Source organism: Aethalodelphis obliquidens, unplaced genomic scaffold, assembly GCF_003676395.1.
Source record: "Aethalodelphis obliquidens isolate GAN/ISIS:26980383/991018 unplaced genomic scaffold, ASM367639v1 scaffold16, whole genome shotgun sequence".
Lineage (NCBI taxonomy): Eukaryota > Metazoa > Chordata > Mammalia > Artiodactyla > Delphinidae > Aethalodelphis > Aethalodelphis obliquidens.
The window spans coordinates 24431835-24448909 of NW_020837960.1; the positions used below are offsets into that span (position 1 = coordinate 24431835).

Below are 17075 nucleotides of genomic sequence, written 5' to 3' on the forward strand. Positions count from 1 at the left end.
TATTGTATGAATTATACTTCATTTCTCTACATCTCAAGTTTCTTATTCATAGCTCAGAGATAATACTTCACAGAGTGGTAAGGTTATAATGAAATAGTACACATACCCAGTGCAATGCCTACCATGTAGTAAGCAGTTCGTTATTCATCAGTTCTCCACCTGAACACCTGCTGTTTCTAAGGAGCTTTCAAGACTCCCATACCATTATTAAGATAGCTGCAGTTAAAAAATTCTTCTTCATAGGGAACTAAAATGCCTCTCTCCAACCTACATCCACTGATCCTAAGTCTACCCTCTCTAGAGCAGTTGTTCTCAAACTGAGGCGTGCATCAGAATCACTTGGAGGGGTGGTACAACACAAAGACTGCTGAGGCTTATCCCGATCGTTTGATTCAGCAGACCTGGAGTGAGACCTGAGAGTTTGCATTTCTGAGTTCCCAGGTGATGCTGGTGATGCCAGGGATTCCACTCTGAGAAGCACTGCTTTAGAGAAACATAATTTATAAGACCACTCATACTTCCAAGTGCATCATTTTAAACACTGGAAGAGTTAACGTATTTTTTAACTTTCCTTTTTTCCAAATTAAAGCAGTCTTAGCTCTTCCAAACCTCACTTTCCTAGTTCTCTGTTAGAATGTCAATATCCCTCCTAACATGTAGCCCCCAGGACTGAGACTTCCAGTTGGGACCTGACTAGTACCACACCCCCCACCCCACAAAAAAGGCAACAATCATTTATCTTAACCTGAACAGTTTCCCAGGTTTAGGTTTTTCAGTGTGTGTGTAGTTGTGTCTTTGTCAATCAAACACTTCCTGATTGTTTATCACCAACTGCTATAAGAGCAGGTCTTGCTAATACTCTTATACAGAGCCTGTCATAAACTTCTGTCAAGCAAAGCCTTTGTTCCATGAACCAAATTCCTGAATTAAAAAATGCTCCAAAGGACAGGACCAATAATACAACAGTATACTGTAATTTCAAAGAGTAATTTCAACAGTAATATACCTTTGCTTCAGAACTACGTGATGCATATTCTTCAGGAGTCTTCAAGTACTTAATGAAAACATGCTTATCTGAATCACTGAAAATAAAAGCTGGAATTCTACAGTTTCAATAGAAATGGTATGTGCAATTTTCTCCACACCCATGCTATTACATTTCAAAATTAATTCCTGTATTTCCTGCAAAAATATAATTCTTGGTTGAGGGAAAAACTGATTAAACGTAATGACTTGCCAAGCAAAAATTTATGTACCTGTGGCCAAAAATGGTCATCTGAAGGATAGAAAACAATCCCTGCTTTCTTATGTGTAAATTTCCTCCAGCAGGTGAGAGAGTATACAGAAATGAGAGGATCAACACTGCATACTTGGAAAACAAATTTTTAAAGTAAATTAAAATCATGTTCCTAGACTCTAAAGTTTCTAGTTGTATCCTTTCAATACACTTCAATAGTACAGGAGCAATTATTTAACCTAGAGAATAATGATTAATAATTCAGAGGAATTATTACAAAAACCACAAATAAGACATAATTAAGTAAAGTTAGTTTATTTTACCTGTAGCTCTTCCAATATAAATTTAATGTAAATGCTGATACTGAGAAATATTAGGAAGAATTACTGATAGATGTCAGAATATCATGCCTTCCAATCCATCCTCCATGAACTTCTTATAAAGTGCCATAAATTTGGCCACAAATGCTTCCAAGTGATAAATGGCTTTGCTACCCAGCTGTAGACGATGTTCATAGTAAGCTGCCATCTGGGCCACTTCCCCTTTCAGTTGTCCATCACAATTATGTAAAAGCTCTGAGAGAAGGCCCTAAAGAAAGATAACTAGTAATTAAAAAAGTAATCATTTTTAAAAAATATTAGCTGAAAATGCTTTATTTCTCTCATTCAAAAAGGAAGTAAAACTTAAGTTAAATATGTTCTTTTTTTAATTTCTGATGGACCAGCAGACTTCATCCAAAAGTATATACCATTCTATAATGTAAAAATGTGGTAGTTATCTTTCATATTCCAACTCTAAATATTTAAATGTACAAGGGTGCAAAGATATAAGTACAAAGATGCTTACCGCAGCATTATTAATTATAATAATCTGTAGACAACCTAAAGCTCCACCAACAGGGGTCATATCCAAAAACTGTGGTATAGTCATATAATGAAATCCCACCCATCCACTAAAAAGAATAAGGTAAATCTGTACTGTCATGAAACAGCAACCACACTACACTGCTGGATTTTAAAAAAGAAGGGGAAAAAAAAACAAACAGCGCAGGACACTGAATTTTTGTGAAACACACACATATATGGGCTTATTTCTATGTGACTAGAAAAGAGGTCTTATGGAAACAGTGTGGAGCTTCACTTTTTTCTTTGTATATTTGGTATCATTTGAATTTTTTCATGTAAGGATTACCAGGTAATTTTAATAAATACAAACAAACAAAAAAAAAGTGTGTTCCCTAAAATCTAACAGTCAGCCTATCTATCCAGCTGGGGAGTTGATTAGGTTTAGATCAGCCCTAAAACTGTGTCTTACAATATCCCTCTGCCTCCTTCTTTAACCTCATTACTCAAGTGCACCGGGCCTTGCTGTCTGCAATACTTGTTCCCCAGCTACTTATATGGTTCCCTTCTTTTAATCTTTCAAGTTTTAGTTTAAACATACCTTTCTCACAGAAGCCATCACTGACCTTCCATAACTCTGCCCTCCATTGTTACCATTTCACCTTGTTACTTCCTTTGTGGCACCTGGAACATTCTGAAATCCTCTTGCTTCGTTTCCCATTTCACCCCACAAAAATGCAACTTCTCTGAAGGCAGGCCCACCCGTCCCCTTCAACACACCCCTAAAGGTGCCTGAAGCACCAGAAGCTCAATAAATATCTGTTGAACTAATGAGCTGGACAGAAAGAAGTGACAATGTATCTTAGTGCAGCAAAAGCCCTGAGATCACACAAAGTCCAAGTTTTATGGTTATAAACAGTTCAAAATTTGAAATCAGGATACCTTCATTATTATTTCAGGAGGAATACAATGAGTCAGAAGCTCATAGAGTCTCCCACGAACTTCAAGGAGCCTATACAAAACAAAACAATATTCTGTGATAAAAATGGGAGGTAATTTTTCCTCTGTACTGTCTTAGTTTACGAATTAAACATCCCAATACAGACATTTTCTTAAATGGCTTATCATACTTAAGATACACCTATGGAAGCTTATCCTAATTTCAGTTCATTTTTCTAAAATGATATAATAATTGCTCACTAAATATTAGCTGCTATTCAAATTAGAAAATTATGAATTTTCTAAGATAGGTCAAACAAGAATCAAGACTAAGGGGTCAAAAATCAGAAGGAGCCTGTGTGGACCAATGTTCAGAATGACACTAGCCATCCCAGTATTTCTGCATAGCTCCAAGGTTTTCTGAAATTAAGAGAAATTTCTTTTTATACAGCATAATGGCATCAACTCCCAAAACTGTTAGTCTAAATAGGCAACAGCAGCACTCGAACAAGTTCATTTATGAGCTGTCAAAACCTGTTTGGAAACTGGAGGAAAGGGCCGCAGCAGCTAGAATAATTAAGTAAAGTAATAATCAACTGAAGTCTTAAAAATACATCTAATAATAGTCAAATAGTCAAATACTGCAACATCTGTACCTAAATCTCTTAAGAGCAGGAAAGTTCAACTACTACCGCCAATTTTTCTTCATTAAAATCAGAACAAAAACAAGAAAGTCATCTTTAGCGTGGAAATATTTTATGGAAGTAAAAGGCTCCCAAGACACGCTTTGTTTGAATTTTATTTCTTTAAAGCCTGAAATTTCTTCACTGATTGACAATATTTTACAGAACGGAATGCACATTTTTTCCTAAAGTCAAGGTTTCTTTTCTGAAGAACCTACCTAAAACGTTTGCACTTTTCGAAAACTATTAATTTCTTCAACTAAAATAAATGAATTAATAGGAATTCAATGCAAATACCACATACCCATTATCTATGACTATTCACCTCCTCTAATCTATATGGTAGCCCAAGAGTACACATTATCATTTCCTTTGAAGAATTTCTTATAAAAATAAGAATTCATCAGATATACCATACAAGAAGAGAAACATGGTATAATCCTCTCATGATTATTTTCACATAAACCAGGGAAGCTTACATTTCAGTGGTTGCATTCAGTCTAGTCTGTTTCCTAAAAGAATCAACCCTCTCTAAAGTCCAAAGATGGTTTCTCAGTTCTGATAGGCAAAAAATAGTAGCAAACTGTGTCTCAGTGAGCCTAAGGGACCTTCACTAGATGTTCCAAAGGTAGTGAGTGGGCCTTAAGACTGTCACTCTTGATTTGGAGAAGAGCAGACTGCCCTTCTCAATCAAAGCTGTCATGATAAATCAAACAAGCAGTGGCTGAAGTACTCTCAGCATGGTCTACTACTGAAGAAGAGACCTAGGAAGTAAACAGAAACAACTGTACAGCAAATACGCACAGAACACTTCCTAAATACTGATGGCATATACACAATATTATTCTTAACAAAGCCTATCATCACACATGAGCACCGGGTCTTCTAGTTCTCAATCCATTATCACACAATCTCTTCTGCTCTTATAACAAAGGTACAAGTATCCTTGGTATAAATAATAGCATCTTCATTATACAAATGAAAAAGTTGAAGCTCTAAGATGAAGTTACCTGCTCAAGGACACTTAGCTAAAACTCAGTAGAAGAACTAGAAGTCTGACCCACAGTCTAGGGTCTTTCTATGACACATCAATACAAAGTTACATATTGTGATTTTCAATATTAGAAAGCTAGACACATCATGCTATGTATTAATATTAAATCATCCAAGATTCTGGGAAAAACCTAAAACTTCCAAAATTTGTTTTAATTTATGTAGAAGTTCCACATTTACATGCCAATAGCCATGATATCATATGCTAAACTATTCTGAACCACTAAATTTCTAAAATTAAATCCTACCTTTTCTTTATAAGTGTACTATTATAGATTTAATTATAATTCTAAATGGCATGGTATTAGCATAAAACAGCTAACCTAAAACTTAGAATATCTGTACTATATCAATGACCAAACTTTCATGGTGATCTTTTACAGTGGTTACCTCTGTGGAGTCTGCTGACTGACAATAGCATTGGCAGTCTCCCTCAGATACACCTCCCAATCTGTTTCAGGGATTTCTTGATCTCCAGTAAAAGGATATCTACATGACAAAAAGAGAACACAATAAATTAAATGAAAGTGGGCTTATGTCCCAAAATGTTTCCCACGGTAACTTCCCCCTTTCACTCACTGTTGCACTCTGCAGGCTTCACACATAAGCAGAGCTTTTCTGAGATTTCTGCAGGACTTCTCTGCAAGTCTACGGGCCAGTTGTGAAGGAAGATTTAGACCTTCCTTCTTGCACACAGTAGATAACACATGGCAAATCTACAAACAAAATAATTAACAAAAATGGGCAATCTGTCAAACAGCATACTGAGACAATTTCTGTTAATATCTTTATAGACCCTCCCCAACCTTTTTTTTGGTCACTACCCTACCCTAACCCACTGCTCCTTCAGCAGGAGGCTAGGGGTCTAGCCTAGCTGTCAGGAAGAGGCAGCAGCTAGATGGGCAACTGGAGGAAGCTCTGGTCCCAGCTCCAAGCCTGACAGCCTCCTCAAGGCAACATGGAGTTGGAGACAAAGGGTCTCATGTTGGGGGCAAAGATACTGCTCACAAGGCTGCCAAGTAGAGCCGTACAAGCTGAAGTGCACACGACTCAGGCACTAAGACCTGAATGGTGCCCATGGGAGTGGTGTAACCTGGCAGTGCTGCTGCTTTATAGACACTTTTAACTCTATCACCCCCAAAATTTTTACAAGTGAAACTTATAATAAAGTTACTTTAACTACTTTGAAACTAATACAATGTCACATATTATCCCCACTTTGCATAAAATTGTCCCAAATCTATTAAACAGCAGGAAACTGCCTGTGAGAAACTGGTATTTCTACTGACAGCTACTAAGAATGATAAAGAAAACAAAAAAATGTATTATGTTTCAGACTAACTTTGGTCCCCTAACAGGGGACTAGGTATTCCCAAATCATCTTCTTGCAAAATCTATTTCCTGAATACTCATGCCTCCTCCATAAGCCAGTTAAATCAGGTTAAGGTAGAAGCCATTAAATAACCAGCCTTTACCTACTTTAGTAAAATCCACAATAATTACTTGTTTAAAGTAAAAGATGATTTAATGGAAAGAACATTTTCTATATATTGGTATCTGGTATTTACTACATATATATATATATATAGGTTTATACGTATACTAATAGTTAGCATCCAGGCCATAGCTATTCCTAAATTACTGATATAGCTCACTATGTTTTCACAAAAACAAACATGACAGGGATGTACACACAGTACGCATGGAATTTGAAGTGAAATTTTTTTCTGAAAAGTTTAACTTGACTTACATCTTCAATGCTGGGAGCAGGCACACGAACTGCAAGGCACCTACTACGAATAGGTGGTATCACTTTTGATGTAGAATTGCAACACAAGATCAACCTGCAGGTGGACATATACTTTTCCATGGTTCTGCGCAAGGCATGCTGAGCATCTTTAGTGAGTTTGTCAACTTCTGTCAATAACACGACTGAGTCAAGGAAAAACAAAACAAACTTTAACTTAAGTATTTCTCTTCGTCTTCCTCCTCATTATTCAGAGTGAAATCCTAAATAATAAGCCTAATATACTACTTTCCCCTTTGGAGAAGACATGCAAAACTTATAGGTATGGCGAGAATAATTTCTTTTATTTTTATTTTAAAACATTCTAAGATCAAACAAGCCTAAGAAACACTAGGCTAAACAAAGTTAAAGAGGTTATTTTGTTGTAGAATTTACTGCAGCCTTTATTATATTTATACACAGTAGAAATCACCACGACAAGGATATAATGTGCTGCATTTACCCAAAATAATTTATCTCAGGAGCACATTTCTGTAGAACACCTTAGCATTAAGAAATACACTTTGGAAAACACTGGCACAAGAGATGTAGCAAATAGGCATAAAGACATCTGGTTACTTGTATAATAAGATTCCATCTGGTCATAATCAAGGATTGGCCTTAAAGTGCTTCAGGAATAGTATGTAGGTACTGAATCCAACTGTTGTATTTTTCATTGTATTAAATTATTTCTAGAAGATGACAGTGGTAGCATTTGTAGCATTTGAATCTCTCCCATAAAAACAGAAAAAGTAAAGATTCCAAGACCCAAGACAACATTTATATCAAAACTAGGTGACAAGTTGTCCCTAAGAACCCTAAATATGAGCAAGTGGGAACAAGAAACTATGTGTGGGAGGAAATGGCTGGGATCCACCAGGTTTTTGACAGCCTTTAGGACAGGAGAACCCCAAATCACCCACAAAAGCACACTGGAAATATCATGGGCCAATTTAAGAACAGCACTCAGAGGGCTCAATTCATGGCTAAGAGCTAAGGAACCTTGATGCAATAAGGTTTGAGAGAACATTGGACTGAAAATAATAAAATGAATATTCCTTCCAAGATAACACTTCACAGTTTGGAGACGTTCTGGAATTAGAACCGAAATTGAACAGAACAGGAAAAATAAAGACAAGGAGATTGATCCCAGTATCTGACAAGGATAACACCAAATAAAATGATAAAAAAATAAATCATTGCTAGGTGAGAAAACAGCAGCATATTTTAAAAATTAACACATCCTAACCAAGTGACATTTACTCCAGAAATGCAAAGCAGTTTCATTAAAAGATCCAGTAATATAATACTAAACACTAAGAAGAAAAATCATAAAACTACATTAATGGATACAGGAGAGCATTTGAAAAAAAATTTTTTAATTTATTTTGAAGTACAGACTGAGGAGGAAAGATAAGAAATACACTGGAATATGCACAGGTGATTTACAAAACAGTAAAATAAGCAATGAACAAAAGATAAAATCATCACATTCACTAAAAAAAACGAAGTACAAACAATTTATTTTCTCCACTCAAACTGACAAGGATTAAAAATAATTATCCAGTGTTGATAAATGTTAGAGAGAAATGGGCATTCCTAAACACTGCTGGTGGTAGCACAGAGCTATACCCTCTTTCACATGAAGAACTTGGCAAAATATATCAAAAGCATTAAATATTGGCATATTTATCAAAAAATCTCCTGTAAAAATATACGCATATATATGCACATAAATAATACTGCAAATGTTAAGAGTAACTATTATGGGGATTATAGCTGGTATGAATTTTCTTTTGTTTAGCTAAACATTTGATAATGAACATGTCACTTTGGTTCTAAGAACCATTATTTTTAAATCATGCAATTTCTTATTTTAAATTAAGTATTTTTTCATTACTTATCTAGTTCTAAAGTAACAAATGGGTGGCACAAATAGTTCTCTTTCTGCCAAAATTCAATTCCATTAGACTATAAACTCCCAGGAGCAGAGATCATGTCTCTCTTGTTCACTTTTACATATTTAAAGAAAAAAAAAAGGTAGCATAGTACTTGGCACAGAACAAGAGGTTAATAAATATTTGCTAAATGGATGGAATTTACATTCCCCACTACATTTTTCTCTTATACCCACTGCTTGTAATTTAAGTGTCTGCCTCATAAAAAGAAATCTTTTTATCACATACCTTTAAAATCTTTTTGAGAGTTTGTTTCAAGTTGCTGTGATTGTGCCACTGTTTTCAACATCTCCTGAATTACTACCCGGTCACTATTTCCAGCATCACTATACAAAACAAAAATAGTGGTAAATATGTGTGTAAATATTTAGAAAGTATTATGCCCTTATTCTTAATCTGTTATTGTACGAAAAATGTTGAAGATCTTAAGTGATCAAAAATTTAATCAAACTGAGTTACACCTATTACATTCACAAAACTTTAAAAGTGAAGTGTTTTAGGGTCATTAAATACTAAAAATATTCCAATACTCAACTACAATTTGGTTAATATCACTGAAAACACCAAGCATGTTCTTATATTAAGTTTACTGAGAAGATAAACAAAATTGATAAATCATTAGCCAGACTCATCAAGAAAAAAAGGGAGAAGACTCAAAAAAAAAAAAAGTGAGCCATGGCCACTGAGCCTGCGCGTCAGGAGCCTGTGCTCTGCAACGGGAGAGGCCACAACAGTGAGAGGCCCGTGTACCGCAAAAAAAAGAGCAATAGCTATCAACAGCTTATCAAATACTTTGATACTTCTGTACCCACTATAATTCATACCTAGTCAGAGCTAATTTAAAATATAAAAATAACTCCTTGGAACAGAAATTTAATCTCTGTTCCTCTTCCCCACCCCCAAAATAGTAAAGGTCTGAGAGAGAACAAGCCTAGACAAGTCCCTCTCAGCACAAGCAGAGTTGATTCAGAGTCTTCACAAGGGGATGGGATAAGCAAATTAAGTTTAGCACACAAATCAGTACTCTGTAAGCTGCTGACTTACAGGCATTACCTGTCATTTATACCAATATCATTGCTTTAGCACTTAAGTCCTGCACCTCACAAACCAACATAAGTCACCTGGTTAATTCAGGCTGAATGTCAATTTAAAACACCTGAAAAACAAACAGCTTACCCTCTGACTATTCTTGCTACAGAGGAACTCTCAAAGAGAAAAAGAGGGCATAGAAGTCAGCTTTAGTTTATTCTCCCAAACAGCCATTGTCTGTCTCAATTCAATATTATTAGATCAATATACGTACGGTGTTTCTTTTATAATCATTTCCTTGTCCAGAATCTAAAATAATTCGCTTTTGTCTATGGAATTACCACTCTCTACTTTTACGATCAGACCCTTTCCCACCAACCTTACTTTTTTCTTTGACATACCTAGGAAAAATAATATCAGTCTGTTAGGGCTGTTCTGAGGACTGAATAATCCATGTAAAGCTTCCCACACAGTGCCTGCTACTGAATACACATTAACTTAAAACTCTCTTCCTCTTATTCCATTCAGTCTAGAAAGGGATGCTCGATCTCATTGCTGTGCCACTGCCCATAAAGTTGCCTTTGCCTGAAGATGTCCTTGATTCTGTTCTCCTTCAAGAACATATCAGACCCCGTAGAACCCTGAAGGCTTAGCCAACTTTACGCCCAATACAATCATTTCTACATCATTTACTTAAGCAGAACGTAACTGCTGTGGCATGAGTTTTCAATGTGCCTCCCAACAAGATCCTAGTCATTATCTCATGATAGAGAATACACACAGTGGCTGATGGACTACAACACCCTCTAATCAAAAAACTGAAACAAAGAAAATGGGAACCCAAATTCACTTTCTGAAATATTTTTTCAGGCATTTACAAACTTTTTAGACACACTTTGCTCACCAGTTCTGAATGAGTCAATATAATTCAACAAAAACTTACTGACTATGCAAAATACTTTGTGTAAAGCACAGAGCTCTGTAGAGCAAGAAAACTTAATTAAAATTATTTGACTTGGGGGGGGGTATCAAAGAGAAGGGAAAGAAGGAAGGTTCTAGGCTCCCCGTCTCACACAGGGCAGCTTCACTTTTATCTATTTTATATATTGTTTCCATACATAATTTTATTTCAAAAAAACATTCTACTCTTTAAAAAAAAGTCTGAACATCACTATTCTAAAATTGCTTATTTCTATGTAGTAGCAACTTACCTGGGATTAACTTCAAGGTGGTAATTGCTTGCAATAGTGCTAATTTCAATTTTCTTTTTAGATGGAGTCTGTGGACAAAGAAAGTAGGTTTCTTTTTAGTGTTTATTCATGACTATTTCTCCTCTTTTCTGTATTTCATTCTTTTTAATAATGTAAACAATTTATGTTTACTAAAGAAAGAAAACTTTAGATGACCACCACTAATGCTTCAACTTCATTAACGCCATTCCTTTCTTAAGGTGCAGGTAAACATACATGTTTTTACGTACATTGGGTCATATCACACATTGTTTTTAGTGTGATCACTTTTCTCCTTTACCTCCAGTAATCTCCAAACCATTCCCTGTTATCAGATCATCGTTGTAAACAATCTGCCTATGTCCTTTCACAGCCTTTTCCATGATAACACACAAAAATAAACACATACTAATACATTACTACATAGAGTCTGTCAGCATACTTGCAAAAATTGTTTTAAAAAGAGGCAATCATATATATTTCTCTGTGTTTTGCTTTTCCTTAACAACACATCTAGACAACCTTCTCAGACAAGTGGTATAGGCTGTTATAGTTGCATATCAACCATAACATGGATGTCCCAAAGCCAGTCATGCAGATGGGCATTTTGTTTCTTGCTTTTTACAATCTCGAACAATTCCATAATTAACATCCTTGTGCATATGTCTCATGCACTGCTTTCACGTCTATGTAACAGATTCCCAATAAAAGATCTGCTGGCTTGAAGATGATGTGTTCTCTAAATTTTTATACGTATGTATGTGTTTATTAGACTCTCACTGCTTTTCCTCAACTACCACAAAGGTCAAACATCTTCACATAGGTTTACTGACTGTTTATCTTTCTCTCCTGTGGCCATTTTTTGTTCAGTTTTCTACCAGGTTGTTTTTCCATTGTCACTTTGTAAAATCTTTTATCTAATACGTTCCTTTCAAATATTTTTTATAATTCTTCATTTTTCTATTGATCTTATGTATATTATCTTGTCATACAAACTTTTAAAATTCATATATAGCCAAGTATATATTTTCTTCTACAGCTCCCATGTTTTTTATTAAAAGGTGCTCCTGACTCATACACTGTTCATACTGTCTAAGAAATTCTATTCTAAGAAATTTAGTTTTATTTTACCATTTCAGCCTTTAATTGATCTGGATATAAATTATGTGTAATAGGGATTCAACTTTATTTTCTTCTGGGTTGGTAACTAGTTATGCTAGCACATTTTGCTGACCAATCCTCTTCCTACTGATGTGAAATTGATCTTGGGCTGTCATATTTCTGGGCTCTCTATTCAGTTCCACTGATGTAATCCTCTATCCCATTGCCATAGCAATATTGTTTTGCTTATAGTAGGCTTACAGTATGGTTTAATAAACACATGTCCCACTTCACAAATCTTCTTTTTCATAATTATTTTAGCTAGTCTCAGAAATGTACTTTAAGATCACTTCATACAATTAAAAAAATAAATTGCATTTTAATTGGAATTTCACTAAAATTTATACTGAACATGGGGAGAAGAGATACTTTTAAATACTACTGAGAACATGATGCATCTTTCCATTTGATCAGCTCTTGTTTTTTGTCCTTTTATAAGATTATGTATAAGGTTTTCTTACTACCTTTCTTATTAAATTTGTCCCTGCATATTTTAAAGAATTTCCACCAGGATGTACTACCAACATCTCAAATTCAATGTGTCTAAACACAAGCTAATCCACATTAGCCTACAGTCCATTTATTCTCCTAAAGATTCTATTAATAGCACAACCTACTGTCCAGTCACTCAGTTTACATTTTTTCAGTGCCTAATATGTGCAAGACACTATACCAGAGGCTATGAAGAACATAAAAATGATGGCAACTGGACTTATTGTGATTATTTCATAATGCATAAAAACATCAAATCACTATGCAGTATACCTGAAACTAATATAATGCCACATGTCAAGTATAACTTACAAAAATATAAAATTTACCCTATATAACTTCAAAACAAATACAATCTTGTCAGAGTCAAGATGTATAAATAACTATGATCAAGGCAAAACAAAGTAATGCTCTAAAAAGTATAAACTATGGGTTGTAGGAGGAAACATTAATTATAACGGGGTTGGGGGGGCACTTCCAAGAGGATACCTTTCAGCTAGATCTTAAACACTGTCAGTAAAGAAAGAGTATGAAAATGCATTGCATAGCATGAGGCTACAAAACACAGCCAGGGCAAGATCATGGGAACTCTGAACATCCCAGAGCCTCATGTCTCCTCTCCCAGGCAGTCAGCTGCCCAATCTTTCCCGAGTCACCAGATTCCACGTTTAAAATTTTTCTCCAAATCGTTCCCTTTCCATACCCACTACTGCTCTCAGAACAATGAACTTTAGAAACTTGAGTTCTAGTTCCAGCTGACACTAATTTGAATCTGAAATGAATCCCACTACCTACATCTTACCCAAAGTCTCCTGTTGCTTATATTTCTTCTCTAACGTAATGTAACTTTTGTCTGGTTATAATACTTAGGTCTATAAATCAGCAACTCTCAATCCTGTACACCAGGATTACCTGTGAAATTCTTACTTAAATCACACATTGGGCAGCAAAGGGTCCTATATGATGAGGACTGAAAATCCCTGCTCTAAATATTTGGAGGGCCTCAAAGTGAAATGCTTACTGTGATGGTCTGATGTTCAATTCTCAATTTTTCCACTCCCACACCATAAAGTTCACGTAGAATACACATAATTCTTGTCTTTTTTCCAGCACCTGATGGTCCATAGACTAACAGATGAGGAAAGTCACCACACTGCACCTGGAAAAAAAAGAACAAGGCATTTTCCCCAAACTACTGCCCAACCTGTGGAAGTAAACTACTTTTCAAGTATCAAATATTTTGTGTCTCTACCTATGAAACTTCAAAACTGTGTGTGTGTGTGTGTGTGTGTGTGTGTGTGTGTATAGAGAGAGACAGATCTTTATCTCTGAAATGTTGATTATCCCCCTGGGATTAATGTTACATAACTTATATATCTAGCACAGTACATGTAAGATACAACACTATATGCTAGAAAGCAAGAAATCCCAAACCTGGCTGACTGTCAGAATCTTCCAGAGAACTTTTAATAAAAAGACTAATTACTGGACCCCATCCACAAGATTATGATTCAGTAACTGAGACTGATGCCTGTCGTAGTTTGGGCTTCTACAAATAGTCCCTTTGATAAGAAACGAGTGCATCTGGTTTTATTTGGAAGGTAAAGGAAAACTTTGTAGGGGAGCAGGAAAGCAAGGAAGGAAGGCAGCCAACAACAGTGCTGTTAACTTAAATACCACTCTGGGCATCTGGGGCGTGATCCTGCTGTGGATACTCCTGAAGCCAGTGCAAAATACACCACACTATTAAACCACCCAAGGGTGGAGGAGCTGGAGTATGATACACTACCTCTCATCAGTCCTTTGCTGGCTTGGGAAAGTGAACGGAGAGAAAGAGAGGGCATTAATTCCCTGACATTTCAAGTCTTCTTAGAGGTGTCAGCAAGAGAAAGCCTTCAGGAAATGCAGATGCAGGGAGTTGGAAGTCGGTCTGTGTAATTTTATAAATTAAGAGCAAGGGAATGGAGTAGGACGCTGACAGTGTTGCATTTCAAAACAAGATTGTTTGTTTTTAAAAAAACGTTCCCAGGTGATTGTGATGCTCAGTCAGGTCTGGGGATCAGTGTTATGAAGGCTATAAAGATGACAAGAACACAGACCTTAGCTTCAGGTGCATAAAATCTTGTGGAGCAAAAGTTTTATAAATAACCGTTTTAGAAAAAATGAAAATAAGTATCTTAACAGAAGTGCTTGTTACAGTGAATTTTAATACTCTGTAAACTCATCTATCTCTGGCACTGAAAGAAAAAAGTGTCAAGGAAAGGAACTATTTACCTAAGACAACGCATGGAAAATAGTAGGTACTCCACAAATATAGCCTTCATTTTTTTAAACTTCTATCTCACCAAAATTAAGTTATGCTGCAAATGTTTCACACTTCTATTAGGTTTTAGATTCAAAGGTAAACAGGTGAATACTTTTGAAAAGCCAAATCTATTAACACAAGACTAATACACTAAATTTTTGTGCAAATATTTATTCCAAATTCTATAGAATAGAAAACTGGCAATAGAATATAAAATATATTCCATGGTTAAGAAAATCAAAGTCGAAGCTATTGTAAGAAAATGCAATTTGTCTATAAATGAAGCTGTATCCATTTATAAATTGCATTTTCTTAGAACAGCTTTGACTCTGATTTTCTTAACCATGGGATACATTTATTTAGATTTATTTAAACAGTATTTTAAATACTAAAAATAAATAAAATACTGAATTAATAGATTTACTTAAAATTAGTATAGTATTAGTATTGGAATACCAATAATTTTAAAAGAGAGTTTAAAAAAACACTTCACTCTCACAACACCACCAACTTTTCTAATGCCTTTCATATATAAAGATGGAGTTCTTTTATTATAATTTCTCATTAAAAAAAAAACTTTACAAATAGTACATGTAATTCTGAAAAAGATGGGTACTGGAAGCCCAGAGGACTGAGCAAAAACACTTCCATCATGAAGTGGTACTTTAGGCCCTTAAAAAGAGTAGATAAGTGGCTTTTCTACTCAAGACCCTTCTTCCATCTCCACTCTCTACAAACTTCAGTTTGTTTTTCACAAAGCACTGCCATTAGATACTTTTATCAGCTACAACATAAAAATAGGCATCGCGACAGGAAAAGAAAAATCTTCCATTAAGGAATTAAACTTAAGGACAACCTAATACCACATAGTTTAGAATTAAAAATGACCTTAGAAATTAATAAACCCAATATCTTCCTTTTTGTAAATGCGGGCAATGACACCAAGACATTTTAAGTAAGTTTATTAAAAAGTCAGATGATGTCACTTCTCTGTTCAAAACGTTCCAAAGGCTTCCCATCTCACTCTATTAAAATTTACTGTATCTGCACTTCCTCCCACCCCCAAACTCCCCCATTTCCTACTTCTCTTCCCGCTGGCCCACGGTTAGCCACGCACTGGCCTCCCGAGTGACGGGCTGTGCACACTCCTGCCTCAGGCATTCTGCACCTGCTGTTCCCTCTACCCGCTCCACTCCTCGCCCCGGAGCTCCCTACTGTGGGCTCTCCCACTTCCTTCAAGCTTCGGCTCAGATGACAGTCCTCACGGAGACTTTCTTGGTTTACAAGCACAGGCCCCTCCCCCACACCGTGTCCTCGTCCCAGTTTTACTTTTCTCCACAGCATTCATCACCTTCTGAAGCGGGAGAGCGAAGGCCTCGCCTCCTCCGGCTCTCCCCGCCCCGTCCCGCCAACTCACCAAGTTGCGCAGCTGGGCCGCCTGCTTCTTGTGATAGTCCAGCTGTCCCAAAGAGCAGGGCCGGTATTTGTCCACCCAGAGGCTCATGCCGACCCGAGTTCCCGGGGTCGGACACTCGAACTTCCCGCGCGCTCGTCCTCCGCCCCGGACTCACAGACAAGTTTTCCCGCGAGCTCTAAATCTCGCGACATCACTACCTGCGCGGCGGCGTAAACGGGTTAGGGGCGGAAAGACTACGGAAGCCTAGTACGGACAGAATTGGGCGCAAAGTCGGATATCACCTACTCGTTAAGGCTCATTGTTTTATTTAATCATTTTCTTTGTTCTCACCCTCTATCATAGTACAGTAATTATTAAGCAAAATTGGAAATTTGGCTCTGATACTCTAAGAGTCAAATTCGGGAACTTAAGAGAGACCATCCTCCTAAATTCATTTCATTCGTTCATTCAATCACTCATTCGTTCTACAGAAACTTACAAAATATTTATTGTGTGGAGCTCTGTTTTTGGCACCAGAAAATATCCGGCTTTTCTCACTTGGCAGGCACCAAAAGAAGCTTTATTGAATAAACCGCTAAAACTAATATCTAACCTTCACTACCTTTCCTTACCTCCATTCCTCAAGATTCTTACTGAATTTAAAGCAAAGGAATCTAAAGGTCGTGAAAAGCTACAGAAATGTGGCCACTCAAACTGCACCTCTTAAATGCACTTCTCTAGGGTAATTTTAATTACTTATTTAACTTATGCTTTTATTTTACATATTGTTCAAAATCCTAAATACTGCCACAGGACAGGAATTGATTTCCAAATATGTTTAATAACCTTCTATCAAGGTGCCCCCTCTCATTCACTTATGACACAAGAATTTATTGAATTCTTTGAATCATCATATTTACTGAATTATTCCTGTGGGCAAGAAATTATTGGGCACAATTAATAAC

The 17075-nt window shown here is 36.3% G+C and overlaps 1 protein-coding gene across 2 annotated transcripts; it reads right to left on the reverse strand.

Annotated features, from left to right (window-relative positions):
- Nucleotides 1-1536: 1536 nt before the first annotated feature.
- Nucleotides 1537-16321, reverse strand: RFC3 (replication factor C subunit 3). 2 transcript variants are annotated; one of them, XM_027116528.1, is made up of 9 exons: nt 16132-16321; nt 13431-13568; nt 10739-10806; nt 8727-8824; nt 6505-6686; nt 5334-5470; nt 5145-5243; nt 3022-3091; nt 1537-1825 (listed from the first exon to the last, which is right to left on the reverse strand). In XM_027116528.1, exons 1-9 carry the CDS (start codon nt 16216-16218, stop codon nt 1634-1636), a joined length of 1071 nt encoding a protein of 356 aa, XP_026972329.1. In that variant the 5' UTR covers nt 16219-16321; the 3' UTR covers nt 1537-1633. The 2 variants fall into 2 exon arrangements, with proteins under 2 accessions (XP_026972329.1, XP_026972328.1); XM_027116527.1 differs by having other exon boundaries at nt 16066-16305.
- Between the last annotated feature and the right edge of the window lie 754 nt (nt 16322-17075).